At 47.3% G+C, this 20,457-nt stretch overlaps 1 protein-coding gene across 1 annotated transcript in view; it reads left to right on the forward strand.

Annotated features, from left to right (window-relative positions):
• LOC141949124 (hydrocephalus-inducing protein homolog) overlaps window positions 1-20,457 on the forward strand; it is an 88,165-nt gene that overhangs the window by 14,264 nt on the left and 53,444 nt on the right. Inside the window, exons 6-10 of the mRNA XM_074882356.1 lie at window positions 4,143-4,267; window positions 13,920-14,121; window positions 15,729-15,749; window positions 16,799-16,961; window positions 20,291-20,390. Coding sequence (XP_074738457.1) covers window positions 4,143-4,267; window positions 13,920-14,121; window positions 15,729-15,749; window positions 16,799-16,961; window positions 20,291-20,390 — 611 coding nt within the window. The remainder of the gene's footprint in view (window positions 1-4,142; window positions 4,268-13,919; window positions 14,122-15,728; window positions 15,750-16,798; window positions 16,962-20,290; window positions 20,391-20,457) is intronic.

A 20,457-nucleotide genomic window follows, 5' to 3' on the forward strand; every position in this document is an offset into this window, starting at 1 on the left:
TTTCATTCAGATTTCTTTTTAAATACTCTTAAAAGAGTATTTAAAAACACATGCTTGCATGTGAGAGGAGGAGGAGGATGATTAGTGGCGTAGAAGGGAGTGAGAGATCTGTCTAAGCTTAGATCCGTCAGGTGACCTCTGTATCCTTTATTCTCTATCTAAACAATTTAAACTTGTGTTTTCTGGCCTGAGCATATTCAGGCTCTTGCCCATTCACAAGTCAGCTGCAGATGCCACCATTTCCTAGTCCATCGTGCTGCTCATATCGTGTTTCCTTGCAGCTTTTCTCTGGATTTCCTTGTCTGTGGCACCAAGCATAACCTGTTTGCCTTCACCTTCAGTGCATTTTCCAGCCCATCTCCAATCCTAACCTTTTCCCTCAGTACTGAGAGCTCAGCTCTTGCATCTGGTCACTTCATGATGACGTTCCCTGCCTGTTACTCATTTATCTAAAGGCTTTGATGTTTTCTGTTGTGCATTTCCCTCCAGGGAAGAGCTCTTAAGTGAAGCCATGGGGCCAATTCAGCATCCTTCTGCTGTTCCCCGTTCGGAGCTCTCCCTTGCCATGGTTTCTACCAGAAGCATGGCTGCATTTTGACCACTTTTTCATGAAGGGAGAAAACCACCAAAGCACTCCCCGTTATGCAGTCTGGCTTTGTGCCTCTCCTCCCTCTGCATGTCCATACCCAGCTCTTAACTGCATAGCATGGTAATAAAAAATAAGAATAGTATAAATAGAGAAAGTCTCTTCGTGTTGTCGCATTGTTAAGGCAGGACAATGAGTTTCTGCTCCATGACATTCACAGAGATAAATGTCATTCCAGTACATTCCACTTGAAAATGGTGTCTGGAAGCAGATGTCAGTGCAGCACTGCCTTTTCCTGACATTGCTGACGTGCTATGCCATGCTATGGGGCTAGAGGGGATCAATCCGAGATAAGATCCATTTAGGAATGTCCCCACCAAGCTCTGAAAGCTCAGGAAATTATCCTGCAAGGCACAGTGCCTCGAGCCCCCTTGCATCCCTCCCTGTAGTACCCATACGCTGCATGGAGGCGTGAGATTGGCCAGTTACCATAGGACGTGCAAAGACCATCCAAGGACATGAAAGTAGAGCCTAGGTGCAGTGAAAGAGGGAAATACAGAGCTTGCGAGATGCTGACTCCACACAGGATTTCTCAGCACAGAGATGGAGTCTTGGATGCTTTGACTGTAGCAGACTGGGTTTACTGGAATAGTTATACTGCTTGACTTTGGCTGTTATACCATTACTAAAAACTAATATATGCTAAGATTAAACGACCTTTGGTTTTTTTCCTGCAATAGATCTTAGTGGACAGAAGAGGCAATTCAATCACCAGTAATTTTACTGTCTTCCTTGGGTGTGGAGGTAGCTTGTAATGAAATCAATTCTCCCAAACTCAAATGATTGTATAATGCACCAGTAGACCAGAGAAAGGTTGGCTGCAGAAGATAAACACGCCACGGCACTTGAAGTGTATTGCAGCCTCCTTGCACACTGCATGTGCCAAAGGTGTGGTTGCAGGAGAACAGGCGGCATGGTGGTTTGAGAGCCTGGGCCACAGAACTGCCAGCTTTGTTCACTTGTCAGTCGTGTTTCTCAATTCTGTCAGGAGTATTTGGCCTTTGGTATCATCATGGGATGCCCAACTGTCAAGATGGTGAAAGTAAGCAAGATGTAAATGCCAAAATATATCATTATGAAATTGCTTACAAATCTAGTGTTGCTTTCTTTCTGAAGGGCAATAACAGGCAAGATCTTGGCAAGTACTAATGGGCAGGTCTCTCCTACATTGGTGTGGCTAGATAAGTTTATACAAGCTGGGGACTGCAAGGTGCCATTGGGAGATCTGGACTTGTGAAAGTTTAGATGTCGTACAACAAAGAAAACCTACAAATGCACGTAGTTAAAAAGCATGTCAGAAGAAAATGAGCTATTAAAAAACCTCCAAACCTTATCTTTCGTGTCTTTCAGGAGCAGTAGTGATTCATTAGAAGGGTAGATCTAACAGGATGAGAATTATCCTAAAGAACAGCTCACACTTAATGGATAAAAAGCCAACGTCTATCCCGCTAGCGTCATCTCTCGGCAGTGGTTTTCATTTGGCTATGACAATGTGTCAGGGATGTCTCCTTAGCATCTCTTCTTATCTGTAGGCTGCAGACAACAGCTTAGTGACGGTGACTGAAATTCAGGGGAATTCAGTTTAACCATGGAGCTTGCATCTTTGGGTCTTGGAGAACCAGGTCCATGTGAGGAATAACGAGCTCCTGCTACAGCAGTAAGAGAGTTGTCTTGTGGGTACAGCATGGGGTGGGATGTAGGACATGCAGTGTCTGATCTGTGCTCCGTTTCTCAGTCCTGAGAACTGAGTCCTGAACTTGGTTGGATCCTCTTCTGATAATTTGAAGAGATGAAGATATCTTCAGGAGTGTTCTTCCCATCCTATCCCATCCATCTGAGGGCAGGAGTATGTAGACATGGGGAAGGAGTAGGAAGGTGATGGGATGGGAGGTAGTGCTGAAGTGTTGCCCGGGATCCCCCTTAACTGGCAGCTTTTCTGTTCTGGCAACATTTCTGAAACAAAAAAAAAAAAAAGGAAAAAACCAAAATCTCTGCCTTTCCCACACCAGGCAATGACCCCACCCAAGCCCTGGCAGAGACCTGCAGCAGTCCTGGCTTAACCATCAGTGCGGATGCAGGACCGTGTAGAACAGCCCAGTTCTGAGGCTGGTGGTGCCTTGTCTTTCCTCCGCTCTCTCCAGAGTCTCAGGTCCAGCACACAAACATTGCAGGCCCCGTGCTTCGGTGGCAATGCTCTCGCTGGTTGTAATGGGAACAGGTCAGGCCCCTAATTGCAGCGATATCTCCTTAATGAGCAGAAACTCCAGCAATTTCATCAGCTGTCACTACTTACATGAACAAAGTTCAGCTTGCGCATCGCTCCAGTTGTTCTCAATATTTTTGTGTGTGTTGCGTTCTCTAAGCATGGTAAAACTCTCCAGAACATGTTTTTAAGGTGACAAATTGACCACCAGCAAAGCACTAAAACCAATAACTTTTGTTTTCTAAGTGGGGCTGTAGAAGAGCCACGAAGCCCAGCTGCAGAAGCCTGTTTCACCTGACTTGTCCCTTTGCATTAAAGCACTGAGTTTTGTGTCTGTCAGACAAGAGCCGTTTACCTAGTGACAAATCATAATTGCTCATATTAAATCCAAAGTATCCCAACACATTTTCATAATTATTTCCAATGCATTGCACAGAATTTGCCTGGTGGGCCAAGCAAACAGTTATTGAGCTTGGATTACAACCCAGAGTCCCAGATTGCAGTGCTTGTGAATACACAGAAAACCTCCTGTTAAACTCGCCTTGATGTGCTCCTGGTAATGGCACTTCATGTAGCCAGGGGTTTAATGGTTCAGGATGTAAATGGGATCCTCCTTCCGTGTCTTGTTTCCATGTCGTTGTATCGCTCTAATCTGCGTTTGCACTTATTCATCTTTTTCTGATTGTTCCTTTTCTTAGAGCAGCTTTCATTGTAATGCCAATGAAATGTGCCCTTTCTTAGGCTAAACTAGGATGTTTTCAAGGTAAAAAAATGAATTCTGCAATTTAAACCACAATTATTCTCTGGTCTTCCAGAAAGACACTTATCCTCCCTGTCTGATTCCTAGGCTGCAGTCTCACTGGGACAGGTAATGCCCTGACATTTGCATCTCTTGAGGTGGAGTTTATAGGTGGCAGGGAAAGACAGATTCCTGAGGAAGTCAGTGTCAAGTTGTGCAGGCAGATAGCTCTCACCATCTCTGTGCTCCTCAAAACCATCCTCTGGCTGTATTGCTAGCGGTCGGACTCCTGAGCCTCCCTGCAGAGAAGCGGATGCAGAGTATGGGGGAGATGAGGTCGTTTGACACCACAGGATGTTCGTAGAGCTGGATCTCTTCAGAAGTGAGAGTCAGTAGAGCCATTTCTGATCCTCTGTGTTCTGTTTTTTTCTACTGACTGTGGCTTGTTTGCTTCTTGCTTGCACAAGTGAGCTGAAGTGGAGCAGACTGCAAAAGGAGTATAGTCCCCGAATCGCCCACAGTAGCCCTGATGTGTCTCTTTCTCTGCGTTGCAGCCCCTTCTCTGTGGATCCCTCCATTGGGACTCTTGGGATTGGTGATGCCATGCAAGTAACAGTGGAGTTTCACCCGCTGAAGACCGGGGATCATTCCAGTTCCCTGGTAGTTCACTATGACACAGGTAAGTGCTGGGCACTGCGTGGTGCACGCTCTCTGCATCCTTCAGAGCAGAGCCCTTTCTAAGCAGAATAATGTTAAACTTGCTTTGCAAACTACTTCTAAAAGCTTTTCTTTCAAAACCTCTGCACGTTTCAGTGCTTAGAAGGGAGCAGATAAGGGGCAAAGGCTGAGTCTGTTCTGTGTGTCCTGTGTGGCTGTGTGCTGGTCCATCCCTGGTGTCAGCACGGTGTTCTCCACCCAGCACGCCCCCCGTGACAGTCATCTACCATCATTTCCCGTTGTCGCAGCCACCTTAATTCCCTCTCCAGGTGTGCCTCCCCTGTCCTTTACCTCAGGGAAAAAGTGACAAATAGTTGGTGTTTAGGGGGTTGTTAAAGTGGATCCCCTCAAGCAGGAATGAGATTTTTGGCAGGCTGTTTTGCTGGGAGTTGCTGAGTGGAGGAAGGAGGAACCTTGATTCTCCATTGCAGTGTGCACATGCAGGTGTGAAGTGTTATTCCTAGACAATGCTCTGTTTGAAGTGTAACGTGGGGAATGCGTGTCTCTGTCGGACTCTCTCTAAATGCCCCCTGTCTCTTACACACCTCTGTCCCCTGTACTGCTTCTCCGTTGTCTTGCCACAGACCCTTTTTTTATGTTGCCCTCTACCCACCTACATCCCACACTTCACAGCATCAGGACTGAAGCAGCCAGGACTTGAGGGCTCTTGGGGTTTGGCAGGGAGCGCTCGCTGCCTCCCGAGATAGGTATAAAATTTATACTAGGGTACGAGAAGCCAAGCTCAGGCCACAGAAATGCTGTCAGCTTTATAAGTCACTTAAGAGTAAGTGGGAAAAACTCAAGAAAAAGGTGTGATGTTAAAATGCTTCTCTCTGCCTTGGTTCAGCAGAGGTATCTTGTGATGCTGGTCGAGACACTTCCTCAGTTGCCTGAATGCATTTGGTGTGCATTTTCTCTTGCCTGAAAGAGAGGTTTGTTTTGTCCCTGTTCCTGAACTTCGGTCCTGGGAAGTGTGATGTCCTCACCTGGGTGCTGCTGTGATGCTTTAGCCCAGCAATGAGCATTTTATTGTCTTGAGTTTGTAGAAGTTCTAGAAATGCTCCTATATCTTCCAAATGCTCTTTGTAGGCTTCTGAGTTATCACAGCTTTGTTTAATGTTTTTCAGTCAATGACACATTCACAGAGAATGGTTTATGCTCACTCAGAGAAGCTCATTGGTTTGGGTAGCACTGTCTTGACAGAACTACTGAAATTTCAGAGAACGACAAAAGGTGCCTCATTTGTATGCATATAGGGAACCTATAGGATAAACTTCAGAGGGACAGATCTTTTTCTGGGTTAGATCAGGGCTAACTACCCTAGAGGTTAGGGCTGTGGGGTTTATACCATGTGAAATGAACAGTCCAAGTGAAGAATCCAGGGCCAGGATCTTCACAGCTTGCTTTGAAAACCTGAGTCTTGTTCTTACTGAAACACCTGATTCCTCCAAGGTTAATCTTTGCAAAAGTGATTTTCATGGATAGGCCACAGGGACCAAACTATCTGCTGGCTCTGGGATAGGCAACCTCCCCGGAACATGGTGCAGCCACCTGGGAGATGAAGGCAGGATTCGTTCCCGCCTGTCAGTGCAGCGCTGCAGTTATTTTTCAATAAACCACAGACTGAGAAGGAGAGCAAGGAATGATTAAGGGATTGTCTCTCAAACTTTGAAGCATACAATTAAGTAAAAGGCTGCTGAGATTAATTGCTGAAGTGAAACTGAAACATTTAATCAGTCTTAAAAGCTGCTTGTTGCAGGTGTAGTGCAGAGCAGCAGACAATGTTGCCCAACCTGGCGGGGCGAGCCCTGGCTGATTTGTCCTGCGCTAAGTCAGACTCCCTGTGACTCGCATACAAAAAGCAGCTGGGTTGCTCTTTCAGAGCCACCAACAGACTGTTTCTTATGAAACAGAGGCACTAAGAGCAAAATATCAGTGTAGGGTGTTGGGAGGCATTTTCCTTGCTTTACTGTGTGTCTGTATTGACTTGCTCACAAGTGGCAGCAGTTCTCAGTGAATCACACTGTTGTTAGTGTGACTGATGCAGGATCAGGTGCATGTTGCGTGGGTTTAGTTTTTGCTGAACTTGAGTCAAATCTGTCCCTAGCATTGCTTAAGCAGACATGGAGCTCTTCCCTTTGCCTGCTATTTGGTTGATTAGAATTGTGTGTCCTTTAGACTGTCCTGGTTAGGAGCACAGGTGTTGTCCCCTGGATAGACTGTCTATGTGGTGGTAGTTGTGTTGCTACAAACTTTACAGGTGAGTGTGAAGAAAATGTCTTTGCTGCTAAGAGCATAATGATTTACAATGAAAATTTGACCTTCACTGCTTTACATGTCCAAACTCCTCCATTTCCCCCATGTACATGGGTCTGGGTGTGAAAAATCCCAGCTCATACTCCAGCTGGGAATGTAAACATGTCGGGATGCTGAATCCCTTTCTTCAGGTAAAATTGGTGCTGGTTTTGGCTGAACCGGCTTACTTTGGTAAATGATGCCACCCATGCAAGGGCTTGGCGGTGTATTAGTGGTCCTGTACACATGCAGGAAACTCATGAAATCCCAGCCCTGGTTGTTTACTGCTGTTTGAGGTTGAATAAGTAACTGTAGCGTGGACGTGCCAGCACCTCTGAACATCTCAGCTACCCACAAGGATAAAGCATCCGAGAAAAGCACTGCCTTGCTGTGATAGTCATCTGTGGTTTTGTGTAGGCTTTGGAGAAAACCACCACCCTTGCAGACCTCTGTTCTCTTTCCTTTAAGAACCCCCTTTCGACCAAGGGTCTTGTCATCTGTCTTGCAAGGCTGGCATTGCAATCAGTGGCTTCCAGGAACTTGTTTGAAAATGAAATGAAAATCCTATTGATGTAGTCTCTGGATCAAGCCTTTTCCTTTCTCTTTTTTCTCCTTTGTAAATCCACTGAGGCATGTGGACAGGCAGCAGGGTTTAACTGAGGTTTAGCCCTTGTTGTGCTGCATTTTCCATTCCTGAGATCACTCAAACAAGTTGCTGAGTGTTCTCAATTTGCACTGACTTCAGCCAGAATGGAGGAGGCTCAGTACTTGTCTGAGCAAACTCCCTACCTCGTTACATACTTGAGTCATCCCTGTATTGTGCAGGATACCAGGGTGGGAATACCGAAAACATTTTCTGGTTTTAATCTTAGTCTTGTGCCAGTGTTTACAGGGGCTCTGACGTTGCCGTGAGTAGTGTTAAGTTACTGTTGAGCTGAATTCATGGCAACAGACCGTGAGCTGCCGTCCACCGCTGTGTGCCACTGCCACTCCAGTCCGCAGTTGTTCATCTTCATGCACTTCTCCATTCCTTCCACACCAGGCAGATTTATAGTAGCTGCTTACAAGTGCTAAGAGGTGGGGAAATCTTCCACTTCCTAAGCAGCAGCCCCTTTTGAATCCAAAGCTTCCCTGTAGTGCGCTAACCGATGTAATTCTTTTTTATTTGTGTTTAGTGCTGGCAGATGGTTAGAAACTTACATTGTTCTGTGAGTTTTTAAAGAAGATCTTGTTTCCCGTGTTATCCCAAGGTGTAAGCCAGACTGATGCTGTACAAGAGGCTTCTCTAGATTTTCCTTGGGCTATCAGGCATTTAAAAACTTTGCAAAGGGATTTTTCTTTCTGCCTGTCGTAGGTGGTGAGTGCACGTTGTGCTTTCTTCCCTTCGCTTGTGAGAATTCCCGGCAGTGTGGCTGGTTTCTGTCAGACTTTTATATTCTTGTACATCTGCTTCAAAGTGAGTGGAGGGAGTCATATATTGTAGGCAAAAGAGGTGTAAATAGGAGTTTGTGCAATTCTATGTTGTCTTTGCATCTTAATAGTAGCAGCACTGCAACAGACCGAGGATTGGTAACTAATACTTTATACAACTGATTGGTTATAGGCTTTTATAGTTCAAATCACTTAGATTGATGGGTGAGTCTAGTTGGTCTCTAAAGTGTTCGTTTCTGTCAAAACAGCTAATAGGTAACAACTGTTTCCCGTCTTTGTTCCCCTCTTCTAGAACTGCTTGTAATAATGAATTTTTCTTATACTGTTTTAGATAAGGCCGTTCTGCTCCTTGCAGAGTATGGCCCCTCTCCAGGGCCTTGTGTTTCAAGAGAGATGATCTGTCACTTTGAGGGTAGATGAAGGGGAATTAAGTTTGTGCTTCATTTGCTTGAGGTTTCTTTGCACAGCTTTGTAGCTCCACAACTCCGTAACACCCCTCCGAACAAAAACCCTGCTCAGCAACCCATGGAGTTGACTGTGTGAGCACAGACTGGGATGTATGTACTAGGAGGGTCACTTGGAAGTTAAAAATCTCCTTCTGGCTGTTTTGTTCATCCTCAGGCATGCACAGAAACAGACTTCTGCGTGACGCTGCATACCCCATTTTTAGCACATGAAAGATTTCTGGAAGAATGTGGTTTTCATCTCTTTGCAGGACACCCTTGACCGCAGCTTGTCTACTCTATCATCAGTGGAAATCACTGACATGTTCTGAAGTGTCATTACCAGGGGATGTGTTTCAGGGCAGAACTGACCATTCATTAGCCTCCTTTCCTTGTGGATCGATCAGCATCTGCTGAGAAGCAGAAGAGCAGCTTGAAGGGTCACTGATTTATTAGGTGGTCTATTGGGCATGTCTTTGCCAGGCAATCGGAATGAAAGTTCCTGCACCATTTTTCCCATGGCCAAAAGCAATGTTTCAGCCAGTCAGGTACCCCAGCGTATCGTTACTGTAGTAGCAATAATGGTTAAAAATAGCCCGTGGCATCCTGGGTATGCAGCAGTGGTCTTTCATCATCCGACGGTTTCATCGTCCTTTTCAATACATTCTGCAAAGCTCCTTCATGCTGGGCAGGACAAAGCCTCCGTGCTGGCTCCCAGATATTCCTGTGCTGGAGTATTTCGTCCTGGAACGAGGCAAACAGTTCTTCCTAAGCACAGTGCAGAGGGGTGATGGGGAATGCTGTGGGTGCTCGGTCACAGAAGGATGCACAGCGAGAGCCTGACTGCAGAGGAGATGACTTAACGTGCAGGAGAGCTGTCTGAAGAGCCTGCAGCCTGTCCTGTGGAGCACTGCTGGCTGGTCACTGCTTTCCACCTCCCTTTCCATCCCCATCTGTTGTCTTACGGCTCCTTGCAGGGCCTCTGGGGTAGAGACCCTCTTCTTGCACTGTGCTGCGTGGGCTCAGTGGTGCTTTGCCGAGGCCGGGGCCGTGCTGGGGACTCTGACCGTTACAGCAATACCTGTGGCCACAGTAATGACGAGGATGCTCTGAGCTTTGTTGTAGCCTGGGAATGGTTCTTTGGAAACACCTGTGTTAGCAGCAGCAGTTATTTAGTGGTGAGGTTTATAAACGAGGTCTGGAGTAAATAACGTGATGGTTTAATGATGTCTGAAGGCAGCTCCTGAACACCACCTCGGAGAAGCACTTACAAATGACTGTCGCTGCTCTGCGTTTTGTTCTAGGGCTGGAAATACAAGCGTGGGGACGGACAGACGGCCTTTCTCAGGCCGGCGGAGACTCGATGCATCTTTTAGGTGAAGCCATTAGCTTCCCAACAGCGAAACAGCTCAGAGCAGTGCTCCTGACTCTGATCTAGTGGTAGCTCTGTGGGAGACGCAGCAAAAACCACATGGTGGGGGGGCTGGATCAGGCTGTAGGTGACTTCTCCAGCTCTCCAGAGATCACTTAGCCTGGTGAAGTGACTCGCTTCTCCGGCGGTGAAGTGGTAACAGAGACCTCTGCACGCTGTTTGAAAAACAAGGATATGCCGGCAGTGGAGGCAGCTGGGTATGATAGTAGCAGGAGCAAAAGAATTACTTATCATAGGTCGATATGGGGGTACAGTAACATCCTTTTGAGTGAAGAGCTCTGCTTTCATTGCTTGCTTGTATTTTCAGTGAAAAAGCAGCAGGACCTGTCTCTCTCCAGCTGCGTTCATAGAAGAGATGAGAGCAAGGCACTGTCTTCTGACAGACTGGGCAAATGAAATTACACTTGCTTTCCATGCTACCTAAATATTCCAAATTTGACTGTCATTCACTCCTAAAAAGATTTAAAATCCAAATTCAGCAGAGAGGGAGACACAGGGATAGAGGAAGAATATGTCTTGTTGAAGACAAAATTCATCGGGGTGCTGTTTTGTTTCTGTTCAGTCCAATCAATCTGGGTACCAGCTTCCTAATGTTTAGAGCAGTAATCAATGAAGGAAAGTACCAGCTGTTGAATACTAGGAAAGCGTTCTTCATAAAACCTGAAATTTGTTTTGAAATCTTGTGCAAGGGTTTGCTCATCCATTCATTGAGCTATACTTTCAGGCTAAACAAAATCTGTCTTTGTTTAAGAACAGTTTGTACTGCTCTGAAAATTATTCCCCCTTGCACCAGGATGATCATGTAGTATTAGAAGAATTCAGAAAGATGTTTTAGCTGTTCTGTAAATTCTCTCTTTCTCTGTTTCCCTGCACAACAGGAGCCCCACAGAGTATGACCCAATGCTAGATTTCTTACTTCAAGATAGTGAAAAGTTATCGTGGTGTGCTCAGATACCTGTGTCCGTAGTCACGCAGATGGATGCTGGGATAAAACACAGTGGTGTTTCTGCTGTGTCAAAGAGCATCGCTCAGGAGTGCACAACCCAAAGCATCTGCTCTACTGCTCTATAAAAAGTCTAGCTTTTCATTTCAAGTTCAGGCATTGCTTTGTTCAGGTTGCAGAGAGAAAGCTGTGTCCTGCCACCTGTAGGAAATGTATCAAAAACATGTAAGAATGAGAGAGTTGACAGCCTGTAATAAGCTCATGTTGTGTAAATAACGATAGGGCAGACACATCTAGATTCAGTAAATGTGCTTTCATGGCAGCCAGGCATCCCAAACCACACGCCATGGACATTACCCTGTCAAGCGAAATACCTAGTGCTACGTCACTGTTACAGTACAGAGGGTTTTTTTAAAAAACTTATATATTAAACAGCCAAGAGTCTTAAATGAAATGTCACATCTAATTTGACACCAAGACATGAAGCCTGCAGCCGCCCGTGGCCGACCCTGGCAGGTCCGCTCTCTGTGTCAGCTCATCGGCCTGGCAGACGGATCCATGGCTTCCTCCTGACTCACTGGCAGCTGTGCACACTCTCCTGGACCCAGAGATTTGTGGGTTTATGTATTCAGAATGATGCCGAACGCTCTCTGTGGTAGAAGGTGCCCTGGCAAACCCTCCAGCCTTCAGAAGAGTCCTGGGTGCCTGCAGCCAGGAGCGCAGGGGTGGCTGCGTCCCCAGCTCCTCCCCAGGAGAGCAGCAATAGGGGATGTTTAGCAAATTGTGTAGAAACAGGCAGTGCATATGCTTTCTCCCTCGTGGGCTCTAGAGTTAGCATTTTTCTGTGCTGGAGGCTTTATTCTCATCGCTGCTTAATAGCTTCTGATGGCTTTATCTTCAAAGAATTTGTCCAGTTGCTCTCTGGATTTACAGCTGTTAGCCTCTACAGCCTCCTGTGGCAGTGTGTTCCAAAGGAAGGAATACTCCCTGCAAAAGTACTACCACTTTTGTGTAATTTCTGACTAATAACATTATTTCAGGCCCTCAGGTTCCTGTTTTATGACAAATAGTGACCAATTTTTCCTTATTCACGTTTCCCAGGCCATTCATGCTTTTACAAACCTCTCCCATCTATCTCCCATATGATTTCTAGGATGAGGAGTCCTATTCAATCTTCTTATAAAAGCTGCTTCATACTTTTAATTGTTCCTTCTGCCCTTCTCTATTTAGCTTCAAATGCTTCAGCTTGTTTTTTGAGATCAGAACTATGCCCAGTATTTCAAGACGCATGTGGCCATGGGTTTAGACAGTGAGACGATGATAGTTTTCGTGGTGTTTATTTTGCAGTAGTTTGTCATCTTGATTGTTGTAGAGCACTGGCTTGTGTTTCCATAAACCCGAGCTCGAAGCACTGTGCATGTCTCCCATTTCTTGGCTCCTGGCTCCTTTGCTTGCCAATATATGCCAAGGACTCAGTGGAGGGAGAGGCAATGCTTATAAAGCATACCCGCCTCTGTAACCCTCCTGAACATCAGTTATTTCTGTATGCCAAGTTGTCCATTATAGAAAGCAGATTGCCCAGTCATTGTAAACATTGCTGCTGTCCTCGCAACGTAACTCATCTCTGGCCACAAATCCCTACCACTCCAGACTCCCTTAAGAGCAGAGAAATTGAGGCTATACAGGCATGAAGGCTGAATTCTCGTTGTGTGGAGATGAGTGAATGACTCTAGAGATCTACTGGTTTAAGGGTGAGTCTTGCTTCATTCCCCAGTGTCCCCCCAAAAGAGGGGACTCCTTTTTTTTTTTTTAACCTGGAATGAATGTGATTCTGCTGTGTTGTGTCTGGCTTAGGATTTCAGGAGTCCACCCAGCGCACATCCAGCTCTCTCCCTGTGTTGTTGCACGGTAGCCGTTTAAAGGCAGGTCCGTTCTCTGGCTGCCTTGCTGTGACCTGTGCAGTGAGGAGGAGGCTCTGCCTTTGCAGAGGGATGCTCTCCAGGCTATGGCCGGGTTGCTGCACTTGTCCGTGGGGGCTGGCTCTGAGGCTTTAAGCACCACCGCACAGAAATGCCATTTCTAGAGAGCATGTCTGATGTTTGCTGTTTGCATCTCACCTGGGAAACACTTGCCTGCAAGAGGAAGAGTGGGCTTGGTACTGAAGTTTGAGCTCATTTGACTCCCAGGAGTTACTTGGCTGGGAAGAAGGAAGGTTTGAAAGCTCTGGAAATGAGGGAGCCTGTGGTGGGAGTCTGTTCGGGAGGGTGATGTGCTGGCAGGTACTCCAGCAAGGCTCCAGTCGTTAGTCAGTTGATGTGCACAGCCCGGGACACTCTCCTCTTCAGCTGGGTCTGAGGTGGAAAGCAAAGATGCCCTCGCTCTGGTCGTTCAATGGCTTGGGAAGACGCAGCGTAGACTTGCAGACTCAGGCATAAGCAACAGGGTCCCGGCTGAGGAAATGGGCTTGCAGGACTGTAATGGGCAGGTTGGGGTGGGCCATGCCCCACCAGTCTCATTTTGACATGTCTTCACAAACCCACAGCAAGTGAGGGCGCTGCTTCTGCAACACAGTGAAGCTCTCTTCTGTGTCCCATCCTGCCCTGGGCTGTCACTTGTTCCTCTGAACCTCCATTTCCTGCCCACGTGCCCCCAGACATCTTTGCTTGTCAGCAACAAGGGGTCAGGAGAGACACAACATTGGGCAAGCCCTGACTGAGGTGGGACTCCTCAGAGTCACCCGAATGACTTGGATGCAGAATTCCCTGTGACTTGATTGGGATGGCAACCCAAAGGCCACCTGAGCACATCTGAAAAATCTCACTGTAAATACTGTGACCTTGGGGATAAATCTCTACAAACACACCCAGAAATAAGGTGCTGACGGTGGTGCCCAGGACATCCTCATTCTGTACACGGGCAGCTGTCAGGATGTGATAAATGTGCTGATCTGTGGAACTGCTAATACAGGTAAAAGCTGTAACAATTTCTTCTGTTACTGGTGGCTTGCTTTGTTCCTCGTACTTCCATCAGCAAGTGAGATGAGCAAAGACTCCCCTTTGCTTTTTTCCAGGTGAAGATATTCACACAAGCCTTTATGGAGCAGCTGTAGATGTCAACATCAGGCTGGCCAGGAGCTCCCTGACAGTTGAGAAGACTTACCTCACGCTGTCAAACCACAGATCTGTGGTCATCCACAATCGGAGTGAAATCATAGTCCATTTCCAGTGGAAGGCTTTTGTTACTCAGGAAGAGGAAGATTATCAGAAGCTGAGGTTTGTTCCAAAGATTCATTTCAGTAAGATACACTGCCCAAGGGTAAAACTAACGTATGGCCTCAAGGGGTGTTGGTGCATTGAATGGTTTAGGACAAGTAAACCATCTAGGGCATCAGGTTACGTGTCCCTGGAGCTCAGTGCCTCCCATTCCAGCTCCATCCATACTCCAGCTGAGGATGGTGTTTTGGGGAGGAAAGGCTGATTGCAATGACTGGATTTCCTCAGAGAGCAAATTTGCTTTGTGGGAGCACCAAACCACTGAGGTCCAGAGACCCCTGGCTATGGAGGGTCCATGAGGCTGAGGAGAGTGTCAGCACTCGTTACCTGGGACTGCACTGAGTAGCAGCACTTAACATAGCTGCAGGGAGCATAACTGATACGATATTCACTGCAGCTTCTTCCACTCCAGCTTTGATAAGGTGTCAGGCTCCTTCTCCAGTAATGTGCAGGTGAAGTGCTTCGTTGGCCCAGCAAGTTGAGGCCATCCTTCTGTAGGATGTTGAATTGCCTTGCACTGTCCCGGTTTCCAGCACAACAAGGTATTTCTACCCTTCCTCAGAGACTGGGGAGAATTCGGAGGTGAAGGGTTCTGCAGGGAAGGTAGGGCAGCACAGGACAGAGCGCATTTGGGCTGCAGCAGCCTGTGTCTTCATGGTGCTGAGAGATGGGGCAGGTTCTTCAAAGGGTGTCTGTGGTGAAGCTTTGAAATTCCCGTTTCAGGCAGCAGAGAAACACTTATAGCCCGGGGAGATGAACTGGAAATGACACTTAGAAGTTTGAGTGATTAAGGGAACCCTTGTGGGACTTTTCAGACTTGCATGGGTGTAGGTGTATAGGAGTTAGCTCATAGCTGATCAGGAAACTGCCTTAAACTGGAACACTTTTTAAGGGCTTCTGAGCCCTTAAAAGATCAACATAATTAGGTCAAAAATGCCTTGAAGGCCAAAACTAGTTTTCCACTGTTCGCTATTTTTAATTACACAATGTGTGACTTCCATGCAAGCTCAGTGCGTTAAAAGAAAATCTCATTACCTTCTCTGGGCACTTGCCTGGACCATTCCTTTACTGCTCTCCTCTCGCCTGCCTGTCTCAGATTGGACCCTGAGTGATCCTCTTTCCCCTCAGAGGCAACCAGGTTTCCCCACAGTTCACTTCAACCTGATTCTTTTCCAATTACATCTGATCTCATGCCAGATTATGTCCTAGAGTCTGATCAGGATGTTTTTTTCCTCCTACTTGCAATCTCAGGGATGGCCGTAGCTCCAAGGCCACTGTCCTGCTGTCAGAGAAGCTTTTGAGATCTCAGAGCAGAGAGGACTTTTTCCATGAGAGGAGGCAGTGCAGGACCCTGCTCTGGGCTGTGACCCCAGAAGACCTGGATCATTAGAAGGTCTATCCAGGGGTTTGCTCTGTCTCCCTCCTGCAGGACTTTCTGGGATGTAATGGTGGAATTACTGTCTGTTGATGGAGGTTGAGTTGAGGGTTGCTCATCGGTGGCTGGAAGCCCTCCTCAGCGCAGCACTGTAGGTCAGCCATGGAGAAACATTTCCCACTGCACTGCAGGGGGAGGGAGCCAAAGCAAGTGGTTTTGGCGCTGGTGCCAGCCTTGGCCCGAGGCTCTGTCTGTGTACAGCTAGTAACGTCCATGACCGTATTTCCTTTTGAACTGTATTTGAATTTAGCTGGGTGATGATTGCTATCCTGTTTATACTACATTGCCTCCATCTGCTACACATGGAGCCTTCCACTCATCCCCCCAGAGTTGTCACCTGCTGGTTCTTCATGGCCAGGGACTGGAGCATGCAGAGGGGACAGCGATATGCCAGCTAGGAAGCAACTGCTCTGTAGCCGTGCTCCCTTATCTCTTGGTTGTGATCTTTAAACACTAGAATGATTTCTGCTACAGCTACCAAGTAAGGGAGAGATTAACTGCGTTCAAAGCCCTACAGAGGTGGCCAAAAAGAGGAAAAAGATAAGGTGGTTCAAGGCTAGACATAAGGGTTTGGATTCAGAGATGCTGGTCCAGACTTCTTTAGTGGGTGATGCTAGGCAAAGTCCCTTCCCCTCTCAGGGCCTCTGTTTCCATGCATATAAAGCCATTGGTTTCACCAAAGGGATGCGATGCCTGAATTCATTGGTTTGCTTTTACAGTGCTCTGGGATCCTCTGGTGGAAGGTGGGACAGGGCACAGAGAGCACATTTAGCTTGCTTATCCCTGCAGGTCCAAAGGGGAAGAAAAGAGTGATGCCAGTAGCCTGCAGCTGAAACCCAGCTGCGTCTCCCCTTGCCAGTGAAGCCCTGCAGTGGGTGCTCCTTCATCTTGATCTGCCTCCCCCAAGCAGCTCTGTGGTAGGAAAAGCCAGTTGGGGTTGTTGGTGGATTCTCCATCAGTTGTGGCAGAGACTTTGAGCCGGGAGGCTCTCGAGGGCTGCTGGCTTTCAGAAACCTCTTCTGAGCTTGTAAGCATGGAGTAAAACTACGTGCCGTGCCTGCGAACAGCAAGTGATAATCTGATCCGTTTGGACCCTGTGGCTTGGGGTCAGCCCCTTGCTGAGCTGCTGCTGTTCCTCCCCGAGCGCTTTGCTGCCCCTGCGCTCACACGAGTCTCTGCAAATACGTTGCTCATTAAATTATCTGCTTGGTTTGTCTCTCCCCGTGGCTGCAGGCTGCAGAGGCAGAAAGAGGACGAGATGGATCGTTGTCTGAGGGAGTGCAAGGTGGAGCCCGCTCTCCGAGAACGCTGTTCCCTTCTCTCCCGCCCCTCCCAGAACCAGCGGGCAAAGGCGCAAGGAGACTCCATGCTTTTCTCCGACGATGTGTTCACCCTTGAGCCGCTGGTAAGCCATAGCTGAGAACCTCCCTTCCTTCTCCTCCCTGGCTGAGGTCCCTGCATCAGCTGGCTTGATGTGCCGAGAGAAAACACCAGGTTTCTAGTGAGGCTGCGAGTTTGTTGCAAAAAGCATTTCTGTGGGCTCCTGACAGAGCAAGAGGCTGCCTAAAGCTGAGCTCTGCTGCAAGGGCTATAAATTAAGGGCACTTCATAAGTGTCCTTACACTGTTGAGAGCTATCGATAATTATGAGTAAGGGCACAGCTTACACGTAGCGTATGGGGGTTAACAAAGGATATCAGAGCACTCTCAGTTCACATATTGACCTGAGAAATGAAATGGTCCTCTGTGGAAAGGAAGCCAAATTCAACCCGTTTGATCACAGACATACCAATCTCTTCACATAACCTGGATGGATACCACGTCTGAATCTCCCTTCCAGTGTCACCTGTGAGCCTGGACACAAGGCTGGCAGGTTTAAACGGACTTTTTGAGTTTCATTGCACATAGGTACATAAATTTTTTTGCTTTTTCTGTTTACGCAAGCAAAACCCCATATCCTTCAAATAGCCAGAGCCCTGGTTCTGAGTATTTGCATGGTCTGAGATGAAGAATGCCCACTGTCCGAGCAATGCAAAATCCCTTTTCATCTTGGAGTAAATCCTAGGATAATCTCAACCTCTTCTTCCTTTTAAAATAGGTGAAACTATTTTTTTTTTATTTTCAAGGAAGGGGATCATCTTCTCAGTTACTCCTATATCCCATATAAGGCTGAGAGCCACCAGTGTTGTCACAGCTGCAGTTTCACACCACTGTAGCTGACAGCAGCATGATGTGACCAAGAGGTTGTGTCAGAGTGGTAGGAATATTGTAGAGAGTGGGAGCCGATCAGCTGAGCATTAAGAGCACCCTGCGGTGTGTCAGAGCTGGTTTTGGAGTGTGTCCCAGGGCTCCTGCTGCTTTACAGTCGGACTGTGTCTCCACAACTAGCTTAGCCTGCTCTTGAGCTCCTGAAGTGCGTTAAGGTGAGGTCCAGAAGTCCGGCTGCCCACAGCGCCGAGTCCTGGTGCTCCATGTAGTGACATACGGACATAAAGTGTAGCCTGGCCTCAACTCTCGAGTGGAAACCTTTCCTGAATGGCTGTGTTAATGTTACACAGTTTGCTCTAGGACTGAATATAAGTGGGCTACTGCATGAGTCTCTCCCCTTCTGTATTGTCCAGCATTATCAACCTTTTGATTTCCATTAATTCCATTATTTATGGAACAACCAGGTTCACATTCAGTTTTACTCGTGCCTGTCTTTCCCCCTGGCATATGGGTGTCTTTACATCAAATGGTAGTAAGTATTTTCTCCTCTTTATCAAATGTAGAATCTAAAAATCCACTGCTGCTGGCTTCCACAGCCTTCTCTCCAGTGACAGCCCTGTAACTTCTAGCTTGGGCAGACACCCTTCTTGCACTGCCATGTAAATCTGCTGGAGAGGCCCCCCAGAGATGGGACCTTGCTGCCTCAGACCTTCTGGCCAAAAGTGGCTGCTCTCTTCTTCCCACCTCTCACCCGTGATGTGTGGGAGCTCCCCACAGAAATAATGAAACCCTTGTAACAGGTGACTGGAGGAAATAATTGCTTCCAGAGGTTAAGAAGCTGGTGGAGGGAGAGTAATCTTGGAAACGCTTTCTGGGTGGGATGGCTTTGCAGGGTTTGTGCAGAAGCTTTGCTGTGCCAGTGGACCATTAGCTGCCAGTATTTTCAGGTGCTGCAATCTGTAGAAGCTGCAGCAGGTCACTTCAGTCTGTATAGGGTTAACTTGCTGATGAAAATAATAACAAAAAAGAGGAGACATGATTTTGGAATTACCATGTGACCGAGAACATTTTGAGCAGTCATCCAAGCCTGTGGGAAACAAGCTGATACACAGCTCTGACTTTCTGAGCACATCTCAAATTTGGTTTATTTTTGCATCTACACATGGTATGTCAGCAGAGGCAGCTGTGATGGAGGCCCAGGTGGCTGCCAAAGGACAAAGTCCTTGCTGTTTGCTGCATCCTCCCCGCCACAGCTCGGCTGTAAGTCACATTGCAGACCCATGGGAGCTGACCCCTTGGAAATGGCAACCAGAGGAGAGGGAGGACGAGGACTTGTTACTGTTACACTGACCTTGACAAGTCATCGCTGTCCTGTCCTTGCCTGGTAGTGACTGCTCAGTGTCACGTGTGAGCTCTGAGTTGATGGAGGTGGTCTTCAAGATGTCCAGGTTACGAAGGTGCTACTGTTGTTGATCCAGAGGTTGGGCCAGGAGCTAACAGTGTTGTTTGTTGCTGCAAATCTGCACCTCAGCTGGGGAACCAAGCTGTTCCCCATCCAGATGAGAGGCTACTGCAGAGCACTTTGGTTTTTGGCGGAAGGCACCATCTCCAGTGGGAGCCGTGGTCCATCCCACAGCTCCCTGTGGGTTCAGTTATTTATGGAAAGAGGCAGATGTTGGCTTTGGCACTGCCTTTCTCCTAAGTGCCCTGAGCTGACAGGGTGCACTTTGAGTGTCATTTTAGTACTTCTTTTGCCAGCTCTGCCTTTTGTTTCTTTGACTGCTTTGAGCAGTGATTTCTTTCCATTGACTTCCCCCTCTGCAAAGCAAAGCAGGTGATTTGGCCAGCAGTTGGTGGTTCCCAGCTTTTCAAGACCAGCTTTTTCTTACTCAAACTGGTGGAGATGTAGCAGATTCTCTGCATGTATTTATGGTTGGGCTCTTGCAGAGAGACCACTTGTGTAGCTGTGAGTCACGGTGTGCCATCCCCTCCCGTATCACCTTGCTTTATGCTGTAGCAAACCAGGGTACGACAGCTGGAGTGGTTGTGCTGTACCATCATACATCCACCATCTGTATTTTATGCCACCTGCCAGTTGCAGCCTGTCTGAGGCCAGAAGTGTTTCAGTCAGAAGTGTTGCAATACCATGTTCACAGCACTGCATAGTTTTACATCTGTCCTGGTTACCATCCATGGTGGTTCTCCATGCTCTGACTCAACTGCCATCCTATAGAGAACACGTAGCCCAGGCAGACCGCTGGCTCCTGAGGTGCTACTGGAGTGTGAGCCAGTTTAGTTGCTTCGTTATAGCCCTAATTTAACAAAACACCTCTACCAGATGCCAGTAAAGGTAAGAGACTTAGAAAGTTTTTTTGCAGCTGCTTCCAAACTCCCATAAATTTTGTTGATAAGTGTTGCCTGTTCCCTGCTCTTCGTTGATGCTCTAAATAAAGGCTACAGGGCTGTGGTTGAAAACAAGAAATGTGACGTTTGAAGATAAATGGTTTGCTGTCTCCTTCTGTTTCAGGAGGGAGATATCTGGCCAAATTCCTCAGCTGAAATTAATGTGATCTTTAGACCCCGAGAAGCCAGAGTCTATCAACAAACGGTCTACTGCGACATCTCAGGTACGGCTCCTTTCTCCTGCTTCTGTTGCCCACAGTGGAGGCGCAAGTAGTCTTGCAGCCCACTCGG

Source organism: Strix uralensis, chromosome 13 (genome assembly GCF_047716275.1).
Source record: "Strix uralensis isolate ZFMK-TIS-50842 chromosome 13, bStrUra1, whole genome shotgun sequence".
NCBI lineage: Eukaryota > Metazoa > Chordata > Aves > Strigiformes > Strigidae > Strix > Strix uralensis.